At 37.1% G+C, this 23839-nt stretch overlaps 1 protein-coding gene across 1 annotated transcript in view; it reads left to right on the forward strand.

Moving 5' to 3' along the window:
• The window catches only part of PTPRT (protein tyrosine phosphatase receptor type T), a 761196-nt gene that overhangs the window by 664442 nt on the left and 72915 nt on the right, over nucleotides 1–23839 (forward strand). Inside the window, exons 16-17 of the mRNA XM_063297181.1 lie at nucleotides 4622–4651; nucleotides 16159–16307. Of these exons, the coding sequence (XP_063153251.1) occupies nucleotides 4622–4651; nucleotides 16159–16307 (179 nt within the window). The remainder of the gene's footprint in view (nucleotides 1–4621; nucleotides 4652–16158; nucleotides 16308–23839) is intronic.

Here is a 23839-nt window from a genome sequence, read left to right on the forward strand (position 1 = left end):
TGCTGGAATGGCCCTGAGAACACTTTCAGCCTGGTGTATTCTAGGCAAGCCTCCTTTTGCAATAGCAGATGTAGGAGACCCTTAGTCAAAGGTTGTAGTTCCCAGGACACCACATACAGAGGAATTGTTCCTTCAAGTAGGTGAACAAGATTTATATGTAGATTTGTATGTAGTAACAAGCACTTCGAATTTAACACAGTGATCTGCTGGGAGCCAATGCAATTTAGCCAGGAAAGTGTCATAGGCTGCTATTTGGAAGCATGGAGCAATGAATAAAATTCATAGAATGGAAATTCACTTCAAAAGTTAATATGAATTCAGCAATGGGATATTTTGTTTGATAGAATAGTGACAGAGACATTTTTTGATCTTTAAATTTATTATTAAGGAAATAATTAATGCATGTCCGTGTGTCGATGTGTTGTACCTGACTATTCTACATCCTTTTCCAAGACATTTTTTCCCAATTTCTCCAGCATTATGTAGAGATTACGTAATGTATTGGAAGCTGTTTCATTTTTTGTAGAAGCCAAGTGGGAAAATGAACTAATTTTTATTATCATCACTTCAAGTTGATTCTACTCTTAAAATCTCCCATTGAAAAAATTGGATCTAAGTTAGTTATAATCAGTCCCGTTGATCTAAATGGAACTAATCAGTAGGATGAAATTTGGAATCAACCCATTAAATAGAATGAAATACAGTAGGCAACGATGTACCAAATGTACTTGAAATTAAATTCCATATATAAGTAATTACAACATTCAAGCTATTCATTCCATATATTGTTATAATCTAATGTACATGGGACTGGAGCTTTTCAAGGATTCAGTGGGCTGTGAATGGAAAAAGAAGTCATGCTATTCCATGAGTTCTTGTACAAGTTAGTATAGATCCTTAGTGTATGTGAGCCATGGTACACTAAGCTTTCATTTCTTTGCTTACTTTTGTGGAGTCAAATGCAGTTGTAGCTGTGCTAGCTAGAACCTCATTGTAGGGAGGTGGCTAGTAAGTAAGCAATGCCTAAAGCTGCAGTGCAGGCTATATATGTATAAAGGCTTTGAAAAGAGTTAATATGTAAGTAATTTATTATCTCTGTCCATAGAATACTTGCTTTTGGAAGTTAAGAATTACCTTTGTGCTCAGTTCCCATTTGAATGCTCCAATTTGTTGGAGACTGAGAAAATGATGTGGTTCATTGGAAACATATACTGCAGTCTGAGCCATGTATTCTTTGCTGGACCTGATATATTCTTAGTAGGAAATCAAGACTGTTGGCAAACTTGGATCATCTCTTCTGGCTTGGAGCAGGGAGGCATGGGGTGGTCATCACTTTTGACTAGAAGACTAGCATCCAAAATAAATGAGTTTTGGAGTCTGCTTGATCACTACACATTACTAGAATATGATCTGGGGAAAGATTTCTACAATATTTGTACATGAAAACACTGAAATGATATTCTTTGAACAAATTGACATTAATAATTAACAAATTGCTTTTGAGTTGTACTACATTTTATATATAATAGTTTACATTTTGAAAATTTGAAAAAATTCAAAATACATGTTGAAAATGTATTAATTTTTGGTCAAATGCAGTCAACTGCTACTTACAATAAGAAGCTCATCACTTTTTTATTTAGTAATATTTAATATCTATTTGAAAAGGAAGGTAATGCTTTAATTTCATTTTTCTTACAAAACTAATAGCGTTGTCTCAGAATTAGGGTATGAGGGTTTTTTTAGGGGTTTTGGGGTTTTTTTTTAAAGTGTTGTAAGAGTTCTAATTTTTATGATAAAATCTAAGTAAAGAACATTAAACTTGCAGTACATTAAAGCATGTTCCACAGTGACAGCTATAGACTTTGGACCAATAATAATCACCTCTTGCAGTCCGAATGATCAGTACAGATATAGAAACATTTTGTTTTTCATTTCCAATATCCAGGGAGTAGAGATGTTCTGTTCAGGAAGATGGGATGGAAATTTATGTACATTCTAAGTGATTCTTACTTGCAAGAGATTTTGGAAAGAAGAGAAGGAACACTTGTCTCTAGTCCTGGAATGGCTCAGCCACTGCAAAACAGACAAGAGATAAAAAGACAGCAACAAAATTGATTTCTACTCCAAACCATAGGCATGAGAAATACATCCTTATCCCTTGTCTGGTACCCATAAATAATTTAATTTGGATCAGTCAATTTTTACTTTTAAAGAGTAAAAGATTTGGAATTCCAAATTATTTAATTATATATTGAAAATGGAACCAGCTTATTCAGGTATTTCTCATTGTCCCATGACTTATTTCATAATTAAAACAAAAACAAAAACTAGATCATTGAGTACATAACATTTGTTTTGTCTTTCAGTGCCTTCAGTTCATTTATATCATTGCTCCATTTTATTTTCATATGAACATTTTTAAAGAATTAACAAGGAGTTTCACATGTGTAATTGTTTGTGTACATTGTTAAAACATAATTAACATGGTCATTTCCAAAGTTTTTAACCACTGGACATGTGCATGCTGATAACCCAGAGAAGAGAAAGGATGCAAAGGAACCAGACTGTAGTAAACTCTGCCTGTTTTAATTCCTTCTAGACTTAGCTTTACAAATTGTCTTAGTTAACTTAGAATTCAGGAGGATGGAATAGAGAGCAGAGATTCAGGAGAATGGAATGGAGAGCAGAGATAAATTAATCAATCTGCTAGGAAATCCCATCCCTTGTTTAACTGAAAAATCCTATAAGGCTCTTTTCTGACTTTAAAGCAGTGGTTGATTAGTTGCAAAGATGTTTTAAGTACCAATTGCTGATATTCAAGAATCACCAATGATCATCCCTCTTGAAACTGTAGTAATATTTTCAATGTGTTAAAATATTAAGTTTAGTACATCATATTTCATTGTATAGTTTTTGCTTTTGTCTGTTGCCTGTAACAGTATGTGGCACATTTGTCAAGAGAGAACAACTTGTACCTTGTTTTACAAGGTGACTTTGAGGTGTAACATTCCAATATTAATGGATGAACTTCAAGAGGTTAATGAGTAAGTGGAGAGAACATGATATATCATCAACAGGGGAAGAAATTGAATGCTAGGAGTATTTGAGAGATATTATTTCTAAAGCAGATAATATAGCATGCACTGTGTTCATTGGTTGTACTTGTGTGCAGTTCCAAAGTGCTTATGCAGAGTTGCCAGCCCTATTCATGTACAGCTGAAATAAAATTCACTGCAGAGAGGAATGGGGATACAAATCATGTCTCCCAAATTCATTCCTGGTATGACCACCAATTTACTAATTTAAGCTATGCATGTGCATTTTATCAGTTTGCCAAAACCCAAGTTCTATAGCTGCTTTGTATGTCTCATAGATGGTTTGAGAGACACATAAGAACTGATATTTTAATGCTCAAAGGAGCCAATGTACCAGTGGGATATTCCGTGCTATTATACAAGATGTGTTTGCATGTATGTTCATAATGCATGACAATTCAGGTTTAATTGTGAATCCTAGATTTACAAGTGCCCAGATTAAATATGTATGTGTATATAGCTGGTTAAAAGTGTGTTTGACATTGTCTGAATCTTTGCCAAGCCAATACTCTTCCCAGCAAATCATTCTACATCAGCTTACTCATAGGGGTGGCATTTATGTCTAGAACACGTAATTATGAGTTATGAAGTACAGAGCTTATTTATTACATTTTCATATGCAAAACCAATTCCATTATTGGAATACATAAGAAATGAAATGAATTATCAACTAGTACTTAGTAGGGCTCAGCCAAAACATATGTTACTTCATCTTGCTGTTTTCACATTGCTCCTTTACTTGATTATTTTTGGGACAGCCTTGCAAACTGTTCATTCATGTGTAAGTCTGTTCTTATTTATGATTGTTCTCCATTCTGCTTATGGTCACTGTCCCCTCCCCTCCCCTCCCACCATCCCTTGCTTTCTTTCTTCATCTAAGTGAGAATATAGAACTTTGCTCTTCCACTGATTTGGCTTCCAATGATGTCATGTGGTCAAATGGGATTGGCTTCTCTGTAGTGTGATTTGGTCTGCATTTAAAGAGACTCAAACTATATATAATATTTCCTGACTATTCTAGAAACTTGCAAGTAAAAATTAGATGGGAAAAAGTGTGCATACTGATGTATAGAGCAACCATTGCTGCTGCCAGGATCATGAATAGCCACTTCTTCAATCCTATAAAACTTGCTAAAGAACTTTCAGTCTTAACTTTAGACCTTAGTTACCTCTAAACTTGTGTTCTTCTTTATGCCTAAACAGGCTTAAAACTGCTCTACAATGATTGGTAGAGATCATTATTGTTTGGTAAGGAACTCAAAGCATTGTGAAGTGACTTGCCCAGGACTATACAGAACATTATTAGCAGTTGTATGTGCAAACATTCCTGTTTGAGGAAATTAGCAAGCAGATCTTAGAGCAGTATTCAAAAACTATAGGAGATCAAAGCAAATTTAGTAGAAAGAGACAGCTCTGCAATACTATGTACAGTTCAAACTTAAAATCCTTGATATGAAGTCTAATTATGCTTTTTTCCTTCTTCCCCACTTTTGGACATTTCCTTCATCTGACTGCATATTTAGAAGAAATGCATATTCCTACTCCTATTACTTGTAAGTACCTAGCTGGATATAACCATTTCCTTAAGCATGCACAGCAGAGTAGCAGGATTTTGTTTCTTTGTTTATAAAATATTTTTCTTGGTTTTTTTTTTAATTTGATTTTTGGTAATACTTCATATTTTTAAACTATATCATCTATCCAACGCCCACACCATTAATATCTCCAACCACGTATTTAAAGGGGGGAAAGGCAGGGGAATATCTGTGTGTGCAGATATAATCCATACCCTTCTCACTCCATTTATCCTCCACTTGTAGTCTTTGACTGTCACCTCTGTCTGTTTAGGCTCAAAGGAAATGAATACAGTAATAGGCAGGACTCTCATTACTGTCCCTCACCTTTCTGAAAATCAATACTGTGTGTTTGGAGATCTTCACTGGAAACTTTCAATAGTTTTGATTCTTGCTTCTTTCAGTATAATCTGCTATTTAGGTGCCCCTTGCTGAGACTGTAGATTGTGGGAAAGTGTCCAAAGGAGAAGTTTGAACACTTGTGTATTCACTGTTCTAATCAAGATAGAAGCAATGGGGGACCAGAAGTAAGATCCTTAAAAATAAGAGCGTTAAAAATATCTGCATCCATGGGCTTCAGGAGGGATCAGATTAGAACCGTGGTTCATGCCAGCACCTTAATTAAATATTGCTCCATCAGTCTTATTGTTTGGGGGAAATAACCAACTATTAATCATATTATTCCTTAGCATCTCAAACTCAGTCTGGCCTGCAGCTATTTAAAAGGAAGCAAAAACTGAACATTTTAAACAGAGGTCATGTCATTAGATCTAAGAAAGTTCTTAGTTCAGGTTCTTGAACTAAATGCCTTTTAGCGTTTCATTGTGTTTAGGTTACCTTTTCATAGAATTCAGATAGAGGATGTGCATGCTTCTTGTATAGCTCAGTTTCTGAGTCTCCCATTAAAAGTGCTTATCATACTATTACTTTAATAAATTTTGATTTCCAAAATTTTAAAACATACCCTAGTATTTGAGTTCAATTATTTTGGGCCCTGCTCGTCCTTGAATTATGCAGGAAGAGTATCTCTGATTCCTCTTTTGGCTGGCTTCCATTTTCAAATGTTTATTTTTTTAAAAAAGAGTCCAATGTGACTTAGCTAAAATGAACCATACATATATTTGTTTAAGTTCATTTTATTTCCAATTATTCATATCTCTAAGAGCTATAATCTTATTTTAGAATATCTTTTGCACTTAACAGGGAATTGCTATAATATTTTATATATATTAGATTTTTTTTCTCAAAAGAGAATTCATAGAAGCCTTATGTTTTTCCCAATTAATAAAAGGCAAGACCATTTATTCCCCTTTCCTCTTTTTCTTGCTCATTAACTTAATTCTTTTGCTTCCTGAAATGTGATTATCCTTGTGGTTTGGCCTTAGTATATTTATAACATTAGGTTAATATTACCCTAATGAATGGATTAATATTACCCTATTAATAGGATAATATTAACTTTTGTCTCCTATTCATATTCTGGGGAGAAGGACAGAATATATGAATATCATTTTGTATAAAATAACCATAGATTTGATCTTCCTGTTCTCTTTAAAGAATTCAACAGTGCCTTTCCAGCAAATATATTCTCTAGCTCAAGGGTGCAAAAAGTGAAGCCCATCAACACCTGTTTTCTAGTCCCTGATTTAGATTCTTTAGATTTGTTTATAAAAATACATAGTCATTCAACTATTAGGCCTAACTACAGTAAGCATCACAATTTCAGAAGGTGATCAGAGGTGGAAAGTATAATTTCCAATTCAAAGTTCCCAAAATGAGTCACTCAAGCTGGTGGAAGAGGGAGTGGGAAGAAGCATAAAGCTAAGCTTGGTTGGGTTAAATTCAGGCTTAACTGTACAAAGTTCCAACTGGATTCAGTGGAGCTTAAATTGAATCACAACCTGGTTAGTTTTTAACTTACGTTTTCATTCACTGAATACTCATAGTAGCTAGTATTTTTTAAAGAAAATACTTTTTAAAGATAAAAACAAAACAATTAAAAGATGTTAAAATATATACAAATGCTAAATTCATCAACACTTAATCTACACCGTCCGTTGCTTTCCATGGAGCCTAAATGTGATTTAACATCATCTAGAAAGAACCCACTACCTTTGCTTTGCTTACAAACGGCCTCTAAGTTAACATTTTAACTCTTGTATCCTTCCTTTCTAATATTGTGGAACTTAAAGTGAAATTAATAGTTGTATTTATTTATTTGATTTTTATCCCACCTTTATTATTTTTATAAATAACTCAAGGCAGCGAACATACCTAATACTCCTTCCTCCTCCTGTTTTCTGTGAGGTGAGTTGGGCTGAGAGAGGGTGAATTGCCCAAGATCCTAGATGTTGTCCATCATCTAAGCAGTGACTAGTTGTAGACTGGCTTAAGTTTATATTGTTATACCTTCAGGTTGTTCTTTATGCTACTCTAGAAACTTCACATTGTTTGCTAAATGGGTGACTTCCATTGTTTTCCTGAGGAAAACATTTACTATACCAGTGCTTCTCAACCTCAACAACTTTAAGATGTGTGGACTTCAACATGCTGGCTGGGGAATTCTGGGAGTTGATGTCCACACATCTTAAAGGTTGAGAAACACTGTACTAGACTATAGGCTAGGTTTTAGGTTTCTGTTCTAGATTTTATATCTCTGAGAGAATATTGTTGAACATTTTTTGAAACTTTCACAAGTGCAAAATGAGAACCCAGGGAACATATGCAACCCTCTGCATGCTTAGTATCTACTGCAGAGCTTTCATTTTATTTCTACTGCAATCTCATACATACAGTAATAGAGCTGTTAAAAGAAGTGATTCAAGGAGAATCATTTGGATAAATCTGTACCAACTATTCTGTGAAATGACACCATTTACATGCTAAATCTGTCAAATATAGAAAATAAATAAAACATCAATTCTCCTTGCATTTTAACAATATAATCCAGCAAGCATTGCTGTTATAGCATTCTTTATACGTTTTAAAGGTGCAAATAGATTTCTTAAGTCAAATTTCTTTGAAATGAATGAAAAGAAGACTGAACAATTGCAGTAATTTTAGAAGCCTTGCATTTGGACAAAACTTACCATTATACAAGCTCCTTACCATTAAATCGCAACAAGGTCTCCTATTGCCTATCATTTGCTCTAGTAACATTTTAGCACACAGAGTTGGATCTGCTGCCTTTGTGACTTTGGGAACCTAGTATTGCCCAGAGGAACACAGCCGTATTTGTAACACTCTCTTCTACTTGCTTTAATCATGTAAATTTAGAATGTTCAGCAGGAACTGTTTTGAGTCTTTTTAAGCATTTAAATCTGATCTGGGTTTCTCTGTGAATACTTGTTCTTTTTCATAATTTATGCATTTATTCATTTTGCTGCCATCCTTCCTTTCCTCCAAAGAATTTTACATGGGCTTTTCCTTTACTCATTACAGCCCCGTCAAATAGATAGAGCCAGGTCTAGATGACTGATCTAGATTTATTTTCAGCTTTAAACTGCCCTCTGAAGGATTTCAAGTCCTGTCTCCCTGGTCAAAGTCTGACATGGTACTCACTATCTGATTCAAAGGTGGAATCAAAGTAGAGATTTGAACAGAATTTAAGGGTTTATCTCAGATGTTATATAATTGTCTGTAGTCATTGCATAGCCTAATTGAAAAATCCAGTGCTTATTAGGTACTAATCAGGTTCCAGAGAGGCTTTTTTCCTTATTGCCTAAAAATCATTTTAATAAACTACATTCTTGTGTTCTTGTTTTACTCTTGGGCGAATGAATGCAACACATGCATGAAATCAGTTAATATAAGCATTTTTCTGTGTCACTTATCTCTGCGCACACTGGTTACATTCTTCTCTGACATAGCCATCTGGAAATTCTTTCTTCATACAATTTGTCATTTGTGTAATGAACAAAATATAGGTAGACTCACACAGTGTCTGATAACATTTCATAAGCCTGTGATCTGTAAAGGACTGACACTAATGTGATGAAAGCCACTTTTTCTAGATGCTTCAGTTGTGTTTATGGGAAGCTGGTCAAGGAAGGGAACAGGAAGTATTACTGATATAGCTTATCATGACTTTAGAAATAGCATTTGAATTGCCTTCTTTGTGAAAGGTAAGCATTTCAGATAAATGTTTCTGTCACTCAAAAGACAGCTCAGCACACCAACAGGTCAGAACTCATGTTCAAGGCTTTATTTTATTTTTTCTTGACACTTCTCCCAAAGGAGGAATGTAACTAGGGGGTCCTCCAGGGTTCTGTCCTAGGACAAGTGCTTTTTAACATATTTATATATGGTCTAGAATTGGGCATAACTAGTGAAAACGCCAAGTTTGCTGAGGATACCAAATTGTTCAGAGTAGTAAAAACAATAAAAGACTGTGAAGAGCTCCAAAGGTATCTCTGTACATTAGAGGAGTGGGTGTCAAAATGCCAGATGTCATTCAATGTGAGCAAGTATAAAGTGATGCATGTTAGTACCAAAAATCCTAACTACTCATATAAGCTAATGGGATCACAGCTAGCAGTGATTGATGAGGAAAGAGATTATACCAACATCATAACGCCCTTATATCAATCAGCGGTGTACCTGAAATACTGTGTGCAGTTCTGGTCGCCGCAAAAAGGGTATAATGGAACTAGAGAAGATAGTCTAAGATTAGATAACTAACATTATTATTAGATTAGATAAATTAGATTATTTTAACTAACATACAAGGGGTAGAGCAGTTTTCATATAAGAAAAGATTGTGATATTTGTGAATTTTTAGTCTAAAAGGAGACAAAAGAGAGGGGCAAATGATTAAGGTGTACAAAATTATGCACAGTGTTGATAAACTGGACAAGGAAAAGCTGTCTTTCCCTTCCCAAAATACTATGCAATTGAATCCTGGAAGAATGAGGACAAAGGAATGCTTTTTTATATACAATGTATAATTAAATTTCGTAACTGTGGAATTGGTTGGACCAATTTATGGAAGCCATGGGGATCAATGGCTATTAGCCTTGATGGCAATGTGACTGCCTCTGAAGGCCATCTGCAAGACTAGCAGGCTTCCTTGTTAAGTGGTTGGTTGACTGTGAGAACAGATTGCTGATCTAGATGGGCCAGGGGTCTGATCCAACAAGGTACTGCTTATGTTCTTAAGCTGATGTTTATAAATAGAAATAAGAAGCAAAATAAGCCTCCAATAGGCTGAACACTTATTTTATTTTAAATCCCCGCTAGGCGTCCACAAATGTGATAAAAAGGTCATTTTGGTCCTCTCAGTAGGCTTCCAAGTGCCATTAAGGTGTTAGTTATCATCTTTAAAGCCCTACATGGAGTGGGACAGGTTACTTGCAGACAACCTCACTCTGATGGTTTCTTCCTGTACCACTAGATGTGGCAGGGTGGGTTTGCTCTGGGTCCTGTCAGTGAAGCAGTGTCACCTGGTGGGTCCTAGGAAGCATGCCTTCTTTGTCATGGCACCTACCCTATACAGTAGTCTCCCCCCAGAGGTATGGACAGTCCCAACTCTACTGGCCTTTCAGAAGACTGTGAAGACCCAGCCCTTCTTCTATGCTTCAAGGCCAGGATTTTAGTTACTGGAATTCTAGTGTGGGTGCATGAGATAGTTGGGATCTGAGGTTTTAATAGTGGCTTCTACTTGGTTTCTTTTTGGTTCTAATGGATTATTGTATTTTCATTTTGTGTACCACCCAGAGTCTGAGTGGACAGATGAGCAGCCATATAAATTGAATTATAAATAAATCCTTTAAAGAAACTGAACTATTAGGGCATCTAGGCATTTAATGCAAGGTATCACTTAAATTTATTTTAATGAGCAATATTCATCTTTGTTTACAGCCCTTAATAGTGTATCAGTATTGGCTAACCCCAGCAGCTTAAAATATTCATTATGATAGGCTCATAACTTCAGATTAGCATTTCCACTGAGAAATCTGATGAATTCATAATATTAAGCCATTCATATAGCTGTATTCTATTAACAATCTAGAATACTACTTCTGCATAAGCTGGATAATTACTTAGCTAGTTCCTACAGTATATTGCTGAATCTATTATTGGTTACATGTTATGATATGTTTTTCCCCTTTCTTTATGATATTTATTGTACTCCCATCTTAATGCTTTGCATTTACTTTGAACTGCATAAAGTGGTAGAAAATATCTTATTTTTATCACCCAGTGCAAAAGTGGTACCTGCCAGATAAATTAGTTCTATAGGGTCCCCTAGCTATAATTTATTGTACAATTTTTAGTTTACAGTACAGTAAACACAGGAAATTGGGTTATTTCCAAAAGCCGTAGGTAAGTTAACCATTGGGGAAATGTGATGTGTGAATACAGCCTCTTATCTTTTCAGAGAAGGCATGCCTCTGCACATGAGTTCACTCCAGTGTCAATATTAATGATATCTCCCCAGCAGACTGTGAAACCCATTTACTAGTACTTATATGGTGAAAGATTAATTGTAGCCCATCTCATACCTGCATTGTCATGAAATGGATCATGTTGTGCCTGTCATTAATCACTGCAGAGTAATGAAGCTATAACAAAATGCACACATTTTTGTTATTTAAAAGCCACTTCCCACATTAGAACAAAGTAAGCAGGAATTCTATATCATATGGTGGCATAGGATCAAGCATACCTGTTTTGAACCTGGTAGATGACAAAAGTGGATGTGCTCTAGCTAGGAGATCCATAGGATTATTTGGCTGCCTCGTATATGAGAGACCATTTAGCCACTCCCCAAAGTCTTAGGAAGCTCAGGGGACACCACGTGGAGGCAGTCTATCAATTGTCCCCAATTTGCTGACAGGCAAACTGTTAAACACATTATACAAGAATGTAAGGCTAGAGCCTACGACGGGAACTTTGCTGATTTCCTGATGGCAACTGATGCTGCAAAAGACTATATTTGTAATCTTAATGTTTGTTTTTAGTTATAATTGCCCTATGACCAATGTATATTTTCTATATACCTTTTTATATTCCCATTTTTTAAATATAATATATTTGTAATATGTATGATGTGCTGCCATACGATAAATAAATTCCTGGTAGATATTCGATCAGAACGTAATGTGTGTGCATACAGATTTCTTAATCATGCCAGTCTGGTACTTCTTTTCTATAAATCCTTTGGAAATTCTCCTTTTCCAAATTTATCCTTGGGAGTTCTGAATTAATTGTTCCTGTTTCTGAACTGGAACTGGTGCTCTGTCATTTGCTTATTTATTTCTAAAATTTGCAAAACACTATACAAATGCATAACATGCCACAGTTTAATGTTCCATCAGTTAATTTCTATCTGCCCCTCCATCATGAACAGTATTACAGCAGGATATATAGATCAGTCTATATGAGGTCCATATCAGTATTGCAGATATTCATTCATTAGGCGTTTTGTTCACTTTCTGCATCATTCTGCATATTTAAAAAGAGAAAAAAATCCTAATATAATGCAATATCTAATTCTTCTTTAAAAGTAACATCTGACAGGACATTGCAAATATTTAAATTGCGTAATGACTGCTTCAGAAGGTGGGTGTGAGCTGACTTGTCTCTTTTCATCAGCCCAATTCCCCAGTGCCCAATTATACCACTATCAAGATATAATGGCAAGGGAAACAAAGGCATTCCTCTTCCTTTTTCTTGTCCCTGCTTCCATCTTTGGACACATCAGGCAGTAGCCAATACCAGTGTAGAAAAGAAGTAATGGAACCAGGCATCTTTAGGGGCTCACAGGTGTTTCTTTGCTGGGGCATGTGATTCATCACGTTTCCAGTAATTCCTGCTCCATATGCCAGTCTCAACCCTCCTTCATTCAAAAGAGTATGGCCATGCCATTTTTATCTTCATAATGCAGAATCCAAATTATAATTTTTATTGATGTGAAATAAGCAATTTTGATACACAGGAAACATTCAAGGCCTCAGCAGAAGTTCCTTTGATGGTTCAACGTTAGGGGCTACAAAGGGAAGTAAAGAGTGGATTGGCAGGATGAAATTACAGGTAGAAGTTGTGTCTCCCTTCTTACTGTTGTCAGTACTGGTGCTACACTTTGTCAGTGCTTCAAGCAAAGCACCCTTTCCAACAGTTTCATGGAGTGGTGCAGTCCCTGCTTCTTAAAAGATAAAGTTGCATCATTGCTTCATTTTTCATTGCTCCGACAGCCTCCTCTGACACATCCAGTGTGCAGAAGAACCCTTCGGACTAGAGGAAATGCCCAAGGAATTCACAGTAACTTTTCTGAATGAGAGGCAGACAGTGTTCTTACAGGATCAAAAACAGCTATAGTTTCAAATTTGCATGGCTTTCTTGTCTGTAGTATTAAATAACCAGAGCTGATAAATCATTGAATGGAAAAGATGGATTTCCTTTGTAAGGATCACTTTAATTTTGGCTTAAAGAGAAAGGCATTATTTAGGCTTTTTGTTCCTATGAACAAATCAATTTATTTTACAGGAAGCAGAAAACTGCTAACATATTTTTATTCAGATTTTATTACTGAATACAGTACTGTACAAAGAATGACCATAATGTCCCCAGTTACATTCTCTTTCTCCCTCTCTCTCTTTCTCTCTTTCTCTCTCTCTCATTTTCTTATCAACGGAGATCATGTGATGTTCTATAAACATCAGAAATCCATTTTTAAACAGTTATCCATTTTAAACAGAAATGAAAACTAGAGTGGTTAAATGTCAACAGAAGCTGAGCCATTCAGTCATCTCCATGATCATACTGTTGGCAACCAGAAGAAAAATGGGGATCTTTTACTGGTGGGTGGGAGAAGAAGATACCGGATTTTGTTTTGTTACCATTTGTGGTTAACCCATGCTCAAAACAGATAAACTTCGGATGGCTGTGTAAATAAAAAATGGCCTCTTTCCTTCCTTTATAGGTGCAGCAATATATTACAATACGTATCTTCCAATCTGTTTAAGGAAACCTAGGACTTGGGGTGGGTAGCGAACTTCTGGATTTTTTTCCTACTCATTTTCATTCAGTTCGATGAAATAGAATTTGCTTCTGAAATTATTCCAGCAAGGAATTTCAGAGAAATTCTCAGGAGAAGAGTATGGTCCTCTTTATCCTATTTAGCCATAGCATAACAAATGCATGTATCATTGTGATTCTATGAAATCCTCTTTCCAGTGGTCTGGGACATTCCTGGCTTTCCACAATTAAATTCCAAGTGAAATCTTCAAGGAAGAATACCTCCCATGGGACTTTTTCACTAGCAGTCTTATTGTCGTTCCAGAGAACGAATTCTAACCTTGAGAAATGGTTGAAGAATATCTTGTTCTGGATAAATTATCCACTGAGTTTCTCCATCCCAAAATATGATACAGAATATTTAAAAAGCCATTTGTTTCCACTTTTAAAAACAAGTATAAATGTACTCCTGCAGACTCTACCTGTGAGTGTTTGCAGCATGATGAAAGGCATAGACATAGTATGGGTACTGCATACTATTATGAGAGAAAAAATATCTCATAAGTAGATATGCCTCTTCAGTTATTTAAAGTAATCATACAGGAAGTATTCACATCACCAATATTTCTTCTCTTCAGCTGTGTTAAGAAGAAGAAAGCTCCATGCAAACAAGAACATGTTTGTATGACTTATCTTTCTCAAAGTTTAATATGAATAGAAGACAGCAGCCATAAGGCGATTGTTCTCTATCATCTGTTCTTTGGGATGAACTTCCATGAGCAAACAGTTGATACTTAACAGTTATGAGAACTGAGCATTTTTCCTTTCTCCTCAGGCTTGCATCAAAATGACTCAGATAATAATCGAGGGAAAACTCTCATCTCAGAAAGGAGATGGTAACTCTGAACCTACTCAGCTCCCCTGTCCATCCCCAGTGAAACCAAGAAGGTCCTCTCTTTTCCTTTAAGTCAAGCATGCCACATTTTCTGGACTAAGGCTGCACTTGGCTTTTAGAACATCAAGTCCAAAATATGGGTGGGATCTGGACAAGAAATAAATTTGGGTACATTAATTGAAATTACATCAAATTAGTTAAATGCAACTAGTCTTTATGCCTCGTGTATTTAATGTATTCCCCCTTCTGTTGCATTAAAATTTACAATTTGCTGGCAACTTTTGGGAGGCTCTGAAGGCTACACCTAAGGGCTGCTCCTTCACTCCCCCACTCTGGCACCTTGCAAGCCCAGACTTATGCTCCAGTCCAGCAGGCCTCCTTAAAGTCTTCAACATGTGTTGCTTTCTGCTCTTGGCTTTGTATGTTCTCAAGATATTAGGAAGTTTGGTAGAGTGATGTTCTGCAGTTTTCTGAACCTATCAAGTAGAATGCAAGGAATCCAGTCCTTACTTCCCTTCTCACAGAAACGTACCTTGGGATAGAAAAGGAGACAGTAGCAATAGAAGAAGTGGGTTCCCTATGGTGCTATTTTGGCTAGTTCTGCTTCAAGTTAGTTTCTAGATCTTTATGGATGCAATATATGAGATGTTTCAACAGCAGCATTTTGCAGGTGTTTGCATTTCAGAGTCACAAATAGCAGTTTTTCTTGGAATACTCACAAAGGCTTGATTATAATGGCTTGTCCTCATAGAAACTGACTACAAAAATGATTTTTATCTTTCGTGGAAACTTAATTTGTGGTATCTTCCAGTAGATGAGAAACAGGCTTCTAAGTGGTTAGAAATTGCACAGATGTAAGAAAAACATATTTTGATTATACTTTATAGGGGGCATTGGAAGACTGTAAGTGACCGAGGCTGTTAGACCAAGGGTGGGGTTTTAGATTTTTTAAATTGTATATAATGTTTAAAATAAATTTAAATACACTTTTATTTAAAAGTTATTCAGGGTAAACTTTGTATTTAATTGTCACTCAATTATGGAAAATAAAAATACAGCTGTTTAAGTCTCATATCAATGCCTCATGATTATTACAATTTTTCTGTTTGAGACTAACCTTTGGCAAGAGATGAGGGGATCAAGGTCTTACACAAGCACATTTTACTCAGCAGATTACTTTTCTAGTTGGAATAGAGGCTGACAGCATTTCTAAGGGGAAGTATACTTGGCCAGGGACCAAATTATCAAAGACGCTTTCATGATTAGGTTAATATAATTGCCTGATATGATCCCATTGCTGTCCCATTTGGTTGTGCTCTTTTTTTCCTTGACCCAACTTTTGATTGCTGTTAATTTCCATGGTCCTCCATTGCTACCTTTCATATGCACTCTCCATTGCTAAGTCTTGCAGATTGAGATGTATCCAAAATGCATCCTCATATTTGCAACAAGCCTGCATGTTGTGTCAAGCTATATATATGTATATGTATAAGTACAGTATATGTATATGTACATGTACACATATATGTACTCTGTGTGTGTGTGTGTGTATTTGACTTTATTTCAGTTTCTTTTCATTTAATTCATGAAGGAAACTAACTCTGATTCCTTCCCTCTTCAAAACACCTTGAAGGAAACTAGCCAAGAAGCAGAAAGAGACCCAAAGCAGCAGTCAACGAGAAATGGGGCCTGTTGCTGCTTCAGACAAGACTGCTACAAAACTCAGTGCTGCTCACAATGAAGACACTTTCACTTCAGGCTGCCAAGATGTTAATGGATTCAGTAAGTTTCACTTGTTCCTGTTCATCCTTAGGAATGCTCATGCTATGCTCATGCTTAGGAAGGTTTTGGTAATTAAATGACTTGCATCCCACTGAAGCAAGCAAGCAAGCAAACAAAAAGTTAAAGTTCTGAAATGAAGCATTAAGGAAAAAACCTCAATATTATTTCTGTCCTTCTGCTCTAATTCTTGGAAGCAGGAAGAGGCCTCTCTGACTTTTGTAATCCCATTTCAAAGCAGATATGGGCAACCTACAATGTCAGGGCTACCTGAAACCCCAAAACTCTTTTATAGCTCTCCCTGGAACCTCCATTTTGACTTTTTGTCAAAAGCCAGTGCAGTATGTCTCCTACATTTTGAGATTAGAAACACATACAAATCCATATGCCCTAATTAAGCTTAGCACAGTTAATAATAGAAGGAGAGAAACAAAATTATACCCCCAACTCAATATCAAGCTGAAAAATGTAAGTGTGTAATGTTTTGCATCATTACACTGCCCAGTACAAATCCTTGTCCATCACTATATACTGTAAGAAACGTGTGAATTTTATTTAAGTTTAGCTTGAGTATTCTGAACAGGATCCACAGTGTGAATGTGGTTTGTAGTCTCCATCCTGAATACACAACAGTCTTATGACTCCTTAAGCAGTTGGTTTTGCATCTGGTGAGAGCAGTAACAGCAGTTCCATACCAGATACTGCGTGCCAAAAACAACCATTGCCAGATAAGCTGCTGCTTCTGACATCAATGCTGGAAGGGAAACCACATTCTTGAAGTGAAGAACTAAGGAGTCTTCCAACAGGTTTTACATTTTCTCAGTGGAAAACACGATTATTGTCATGAATGGACAGTTAATGAAAAGCACAGAAAACAGAACCTTGTGTTCTTGTTTTAATTGTCTGTGCTGCCTCTCAGTTTTAACTTCTGAAATCTCATTCTTCAGGATAATGTATGGTTGAGTTATTAATCAGTACTCTCTAAAACCACGTTGAGCAATTGAACAGGAATATGCACTCTAGCATGCAAAACTATGAAACCAGGTGCCAGTGTAAAGCCCCCTGCAATTACATATAAACACACTTTCACATACTGCTGCTTTCTGTTGAGCTGGTCCTTGACTTGGCTGATATGAAGAACAATGAACAGCATTAGGTAGTATTTATATAGTGATAGTCATAACTAGTAAGGAGATGCATTTTTCCCCTCATTACTTTTTTCTGTTGTGGTGATCAGAGACATTCTAAAGAAATGGGTCTCGCCTTCTTTGGGAAACATCCATAAATATGTTGAGTACTACTTTGCTTAAAAGGGGAGATATCACTCCTGCTTCTATGTCAGATTCCTCTCCCAGGGAAAATAAAATAAATGATTATATTAATGGTTTGCTAACTTGAAGGAATACATTTTGTGAATGAAGGTTTAGAAACTTTATTTCTCCTCCTCCACTGAACCCTATGAACGATAGAAAACAAACAAAATAAATAAAGCTATCTCTGGTGAAACTGTGTAGAAGCAAGCTTGAAAGGCAGAGGGAAATGGGGACTTCTGGGGGGGCATTGATGAACTGAAGATAGCTCTGCGAAAGTGGAGCCAACGACCTCACAAAGACCAAGGAACTGCTGAGTAGACCCGTTCCTTGGAACCTCTCCAGATAAGGAGAGGATGGGAGATCACCCACATGTGCTCCAGGCAACTGATCCTTGTGAGGAGACCACAGGACAGTGGTTTTCTGTGGGTTTGAGCACCAGGAGACAACGGGATCAGCCATCTTGCTCACAACCATGGCGGAGCCTTTTAAAGGACACTAAGTTCACAAACCTCACTTTCTAGTTACTTTCAGAAATTGCCTATTAACTATCTTAAAGCTATTAGAGACCTTCAGAATAACAGGTTTGAAAAGTCTTCATCAGGTGAGTTTATCTTCAACTCTGAACCAAAGAAAAAAAAATTACAAGCTTAAGAACTTAAGCAATTTGAAATAAACAGCAAAAAGCTAAATAAGATTTTGATCTAAGAAAGTTGTAAACAGATTAAGGGTCCAGATAAATTTGTAATATTGACTTTTACTGTAAGATTTTAGAATCAACTATGAAAAATAAATAACTTCTCAAGGAAAACAGGCTATTTTGGCTATCTTGGCAATTACAAGTCATAGCAAAAGATAAGTGATGATTTTAGAAACTCAACACTAGAAAGGACTAAAGATTTTAAGCATTAGAGAAGCCTGATGCCAGTTAATACTGGGACTTACAAAATGATACAAAATGTTATAACATTGAAAATATTAAAGGAGAACTTCAAAGAATGGAGCCAGAAGTTAGTAACTACAATATCAACACTGTCAGTAATGATGTCTGCTTCTATGGATAGACTATGTCCAAAAGATGTTAATGAAGGAATGACAGATGCGGAAGAAATTTTATCTGACAAGATAGAGAAAGTACAGAATGTAGAACTACAAATGACAGGCCAAGAGAATGATTTGGAAAAGGATACTTTACTGGATATACAAAAGAAACTGGCTGAAGTTTTAAAAATTAAAAGGGAAATACAAATGATAAACCAAGAGAATGACCTGGAAAATATTTTCTTATTGGATCTACAAAAGAAGCTTGTTAAACCCTTGAAGGCTATGCGATGGAATAAAGAAGAATTGAAGAGAAATCAAATCCTACAACAGTATTTGATTGAATTAAAGATTAAGACTATTAGAACTAAAAGGAAGGAATATAAAGTTGGTTCATTTGATCGAGGTTAAAATAAGACTTTCTTTTTTTTTTTCTTTCTTTGCAATGTTCTGGCAACTCTTCAGGGACTTTTTACTGACACCAGGGTTGAAAAGTTGGTTTTATGGAATTGCTTATAGATACAGGATGGGCTCTTCAGCAAAGGATCGTTACCTTGTTGTGGTGCTGGAGCTTGAGCACCTCAATGATGCCATGAGCTAAACCGTGAAGGGCCACCCAAGACGGGAAGGTCATGACAGAGAGGTCAGACTAAATGCGATCCCTGGGGAAGGTAATGGCAACCCACCTCAGTATTCTTGCCGTGAAAACTAAATGGATCAGTACAACCAGAGATATGTCGGTATACCATCGGAAGATGAGACCCCCAAGTCGGAAGATGGTCAAAATGCTACTGGGGAGGAACAAAGGATCAGCTCAACTAGCCCCAGACGTGATGACGCAGCTAGCTCAAAGCCGAAAGGACGGCTAGCGGCCGACGGTGCTGGTGGTGAACGGCGAATCCGATGTTCTAAGGATCAACACACCATTGGAACCTGGAATGTAAGATCTATGAGCCAGGGCAAATTGGATGTGGTTATTGGTGAGATGTCAAGATTAAAGATAGACATTCTGGGCGTCAGTGAACTGAAATGGACTGGAATGGGCCACTTCACATCAAATGACCACCAGATCTTCTACTGCGGACAAGAGGACCACAGAAGAAATGGAGTAGCCTTCATAATTAATAGTAAAGTGGCTAAAGCAGTGCTTGGATACAACCCAAAAAACGACAGAATGATCTCAATTCGAATTCAGGGCAAGCCATCTAACATCACAGTGATCCAAATATACGCCCCAACCACAAATGCTGAAGAAGCTGAAGTAGAGCAGTTCTATGAGGATCTGCAGCACCTACTGGACAACACGCTTAAAAGAGATGTTATTTTCATCACAGGAGACTGGAATGCTAAGGTGGGCAGTCAAATGACACCTCGAATTACAGGTAAGTATGGCCTGGGAGAACAAAACGAAGCAGGACACAGGCTGATAAAATTTTGCCAAGACAATTCACTCTGCATAACAAACACTCTCTTCCAACAACCTAAGAGACGGCTTTATACATGGACTTCACCAGATGGACAACACCGAAATCAGATTGATTACATCCTTTGCAGCCAAAGGTGGCGGACATCTGTACAGTCGGTAAAAACAAGGCCTGGAGCTGACTGTAGTTCAGATCACGAACTTCTTCTTGCACAATTTAGGATCAGACTAAAGAGATTAGGGAAGACCCACAGATCAGCTAGATATGAGCTCACTAATATTCCCAAGGAATATTCAGTGGAGGTGAAGAATAGATTTAAAGGACTGGACTTAGTAGATAGGGTCCCGGAAGAACTCTGGACAGAAGTTGGCAGCATTGTTCAGGAGGCGGCAACAAAATACATCCCAAAGAAAGAGAAAACCAAGAAGGCAAAATGGCTGTCTGCTGAGACACTAGAAGTAGCCCAAGAAAGAAGGAAAGCAAAAGGCAACAGTGATAGGGGGAGATATGCCCAATTAAATGCAAAATTCCAGAGGTTAGCCAGAAGAGATAAGGAATTATTTTTAAACAAGCAATGTGCGGAAGTGGAAGAAGACAATAGAATAGGAAGGACAAGAGACCTCTTCCAGAAAATTAGAAACATTGGAGGTAAATTCCAGGCAAAAATGGGTATGATCAAAAACAAAGATGGCAAGGACCTAACAGAAGAAGAAGAGATCAAGAAAAGGTGGCAAGAATATACAGAAGACCTGTATAGGAAGGATAACAATATCGGGGATAGCTTTGACAGTGTGGTTGGTGAGCTAGCGCCAGACATCCTGAAGAGTGAGGTTGAGTGGGCCTTAAGAAGCATTGCTAATAACAAGGCAACAGGAGACGACGGCATCCCAGCTGAACTGTTCAAAATCCTGCAAGATGATGCTGTCAAGGTAATGCATGCTATATGCCAGCAAATTTGGAAAACACAAGAATGGCCATCAGACTGGAAAAAATCAACTTATATCCCCATAGCAAAAAAGGGAAACACTAAAGAATGTTCATACTATCGAACAGTGGCACTCATTTCACATGCCAGTAAGGTAATGCTCAAGATCCTGCAAGGTAGACTTCAGCAGTTCATGGAGCGAGAATTGCCAGATGTACAAGCTGGGTTTAGAAAAGGCAGAGGAACTAGAGACCAAATTGCCAATATCCGCTGGATAATGGAAAAAGCCAGGGAGCTTCAGAAAAACATCTATTTCTGTTTTATTGACTATTCTAAAGCCTTTGACTGTGTGGACCATAACAAATTGTGGCAAGTTCTTAGTGTTATGGGGATACCAAGTCATCTTGTATGCCTCCTGAAGAATCTGTATAACGACCAAGTAGCAACAGTAAGAACAGACCACGGAACAACAGACTGGTTTAAGATTGGCAAAGGAGTACGGCAGGGCTGTATACTCTCACCCTACCTATTCAACTTGTATGCAGAACACATCATGCGACAAGCTGGCCTTGAGGAATCCAAGGCTGGAGTTAAAATCTCTGGAAGAAACATTAACAATCTCAGATATGCAGATGATACCACTTTGATGGCTGAAAGTGAAGAGGAACTGAGGAGCCTTATGATGAAGGTGAAAGAAGAAAGTGCAAAAGCTGGTTTGCAGCTAAACCTCAAAAAAACCAAGATTATGGCAACCAGCTTAATTGATAACTGGCAAATAGAGGGAGAAAATGTAGAAGCAGTGAAAGACTTTGTATTCCTAGGTGCAAAGATTACTGCAGATGCTGACTGCAGTCAGGAAATCAGAAGACGCTTAATCCTTGGGAGAAGAGCAATGACAAATCTCGATAAAATAGTTAAGAGCAGAGTCATCAGACTGACAACAAAGGCCCGCATAGTTAAAGCAATGGTGTTCCCTGTAGTAACATATGGCTGCGAGAGCTGGACCATAAGGAAGGCTGAGCGAAGGAAGATCAATGCTTTTGAACTGTGGTGTTGGAGGAAAATTCTGAGAGTGCCTTGGAGTGCAAGAAGATCAAACCAGTCCATCCTCCAGGAAATCAAGCCAGACTGCTCACTTGAGGGAATGATATTCAAGGCAAAACTGAAATACTTTGGCCACATCATGAGAAGACAGGACACCCTGGAGAAGATGCTGATGGTAGGGAGAGTGGAAGGCAAAAGGAAGAGGGGCCGACCAAGGGCAAGGTGGATGGATGATATTCTAGAGGTGACGGACTTGTCCCTGGGGGAGCTGGGGGTGTTGACGACCGACAGGAAGCTCTGGCGTGGGCTGGTCCATGAAGTCACGAAAAGTCGGAAGCGACTGAACGAATAAACAACAAAAACAGGATGGGCTTTGGGATGAAGAGATATCTGTTTAACCTTATACAGGGTGAAGAGTTATTAAATCTGTTTATACTTGTGATGAAGGTTGGAAGTCACTTCTTTATATATTTTTATTTATTTATTTATTATATTCTTTATTTTCTTTTTCTCCTGCACTTTTTATTCTTCCTATCCATTCTCTTCTCTTTCTCTGACTGTAGTGTATTAGTTTTTACTATTGTAATTAAGATTCTTCATCAAAAATATATTTTAGAAAAGAAGGAAGGCAGAGGGAAATGGCTGTTCATAGGTACATATAACCTTCTCCATTTTTTTCTGTTTTTAACGTTGTAGTGAAAAGAAACAAGCCTAGACCATTTCATTCTTCTCTTGATGACAAGAACGAAAAACACAAGCTTTAAATTACAATTCAAAGAACTCAGTTTTTTGCAAAACAACTTTTTAATTTATTCTGGAAAAAAAAAAATCACTGTACATCCAGATGATGAGTGATGATCAGGTTAAAGCCAAAGCAGAACTACTGAGAAATAAGAGGGGAAAGTTGGCATTTTCAGAATCTGCATAAATAAAAACATAAATACATTTTTTAAAAATCTAATGGAAGGACCCTGTCCCACCAAAAATACTGTCCAGTTTCATAGTCTTAAATAAGCAACAAAAAATTGGATGAGCAAAATCAATAAAATTCAGGCTCTTAGAAATGCAAGAGAAGAGCCAGTTTTGGAGCCAGGGGTTGAGAAGCAAAGAAAGACAAAAGAAGGCAAGCTTATCAAGCCAATGAATTGCATGAGGAAATATCCATATCAGTCAAGGGTCATGGTAGGAATGTTCATGGTGCAAAACAGGAGGGCCAAGGCATTGGCTGTCTACAAAGTTATGACACTGTATAGAAACTGTACATATGCTGAAATTAAAGGAGTCTTCTTGCTAGCCAAGTTGTCAGTAATCTAGAAATCCCTGGTCGTGCAAAGTCTCTATTTCAAATGGGTACTGCATCTTGGACAGTGCACTTTCAGGAGCCCTCCCTTTTTTTAATCTGTCCAAGGGTGACCTTATTCATCAAGATCAGCTAATGTATAATCTGCCACACTTATTTAGACAATTATTCCCTTCCACTAGATGATTCAAGTCTACAGATTTCTCCTGAACATGATCCTCTGTATCTTCTTTGGACAACAAGTCCTCCAAGAGAGGTGTGACATCACCAACTCAAGGGCATTATGTTTAGAAACCTCAAAATATGACAAAAAGACATCTGTAAATGAAGCAAATGTGTGGGTGGGAGTTCCTTGCTTGGAAGAAACAGAATAGTATTGTTCATAGTAGGAGAGAAGGACATACTGTAGTGGGCCTCACTTTTTTTAAAATTGTCCTTCAAGAAGTATACAAGCACTTCTACTGCTATTTTATCTACAAGTATAGGTAACA

Source organism: Candoia aspera, chromosome 3 (assembly GCF_035149785.1).
Source record: "Candoia aspera isolate rCanAsp1 chromosome 3, rCanAsp1.hap2, whole genome shotgun sequence".
In the NCBI taxonomy this organism is placed as follows: Eukaryota; Metazoa; Chordata; class Lepidosauria; order Squamata; family Boidae; genus Candoia; species Candoia aspera.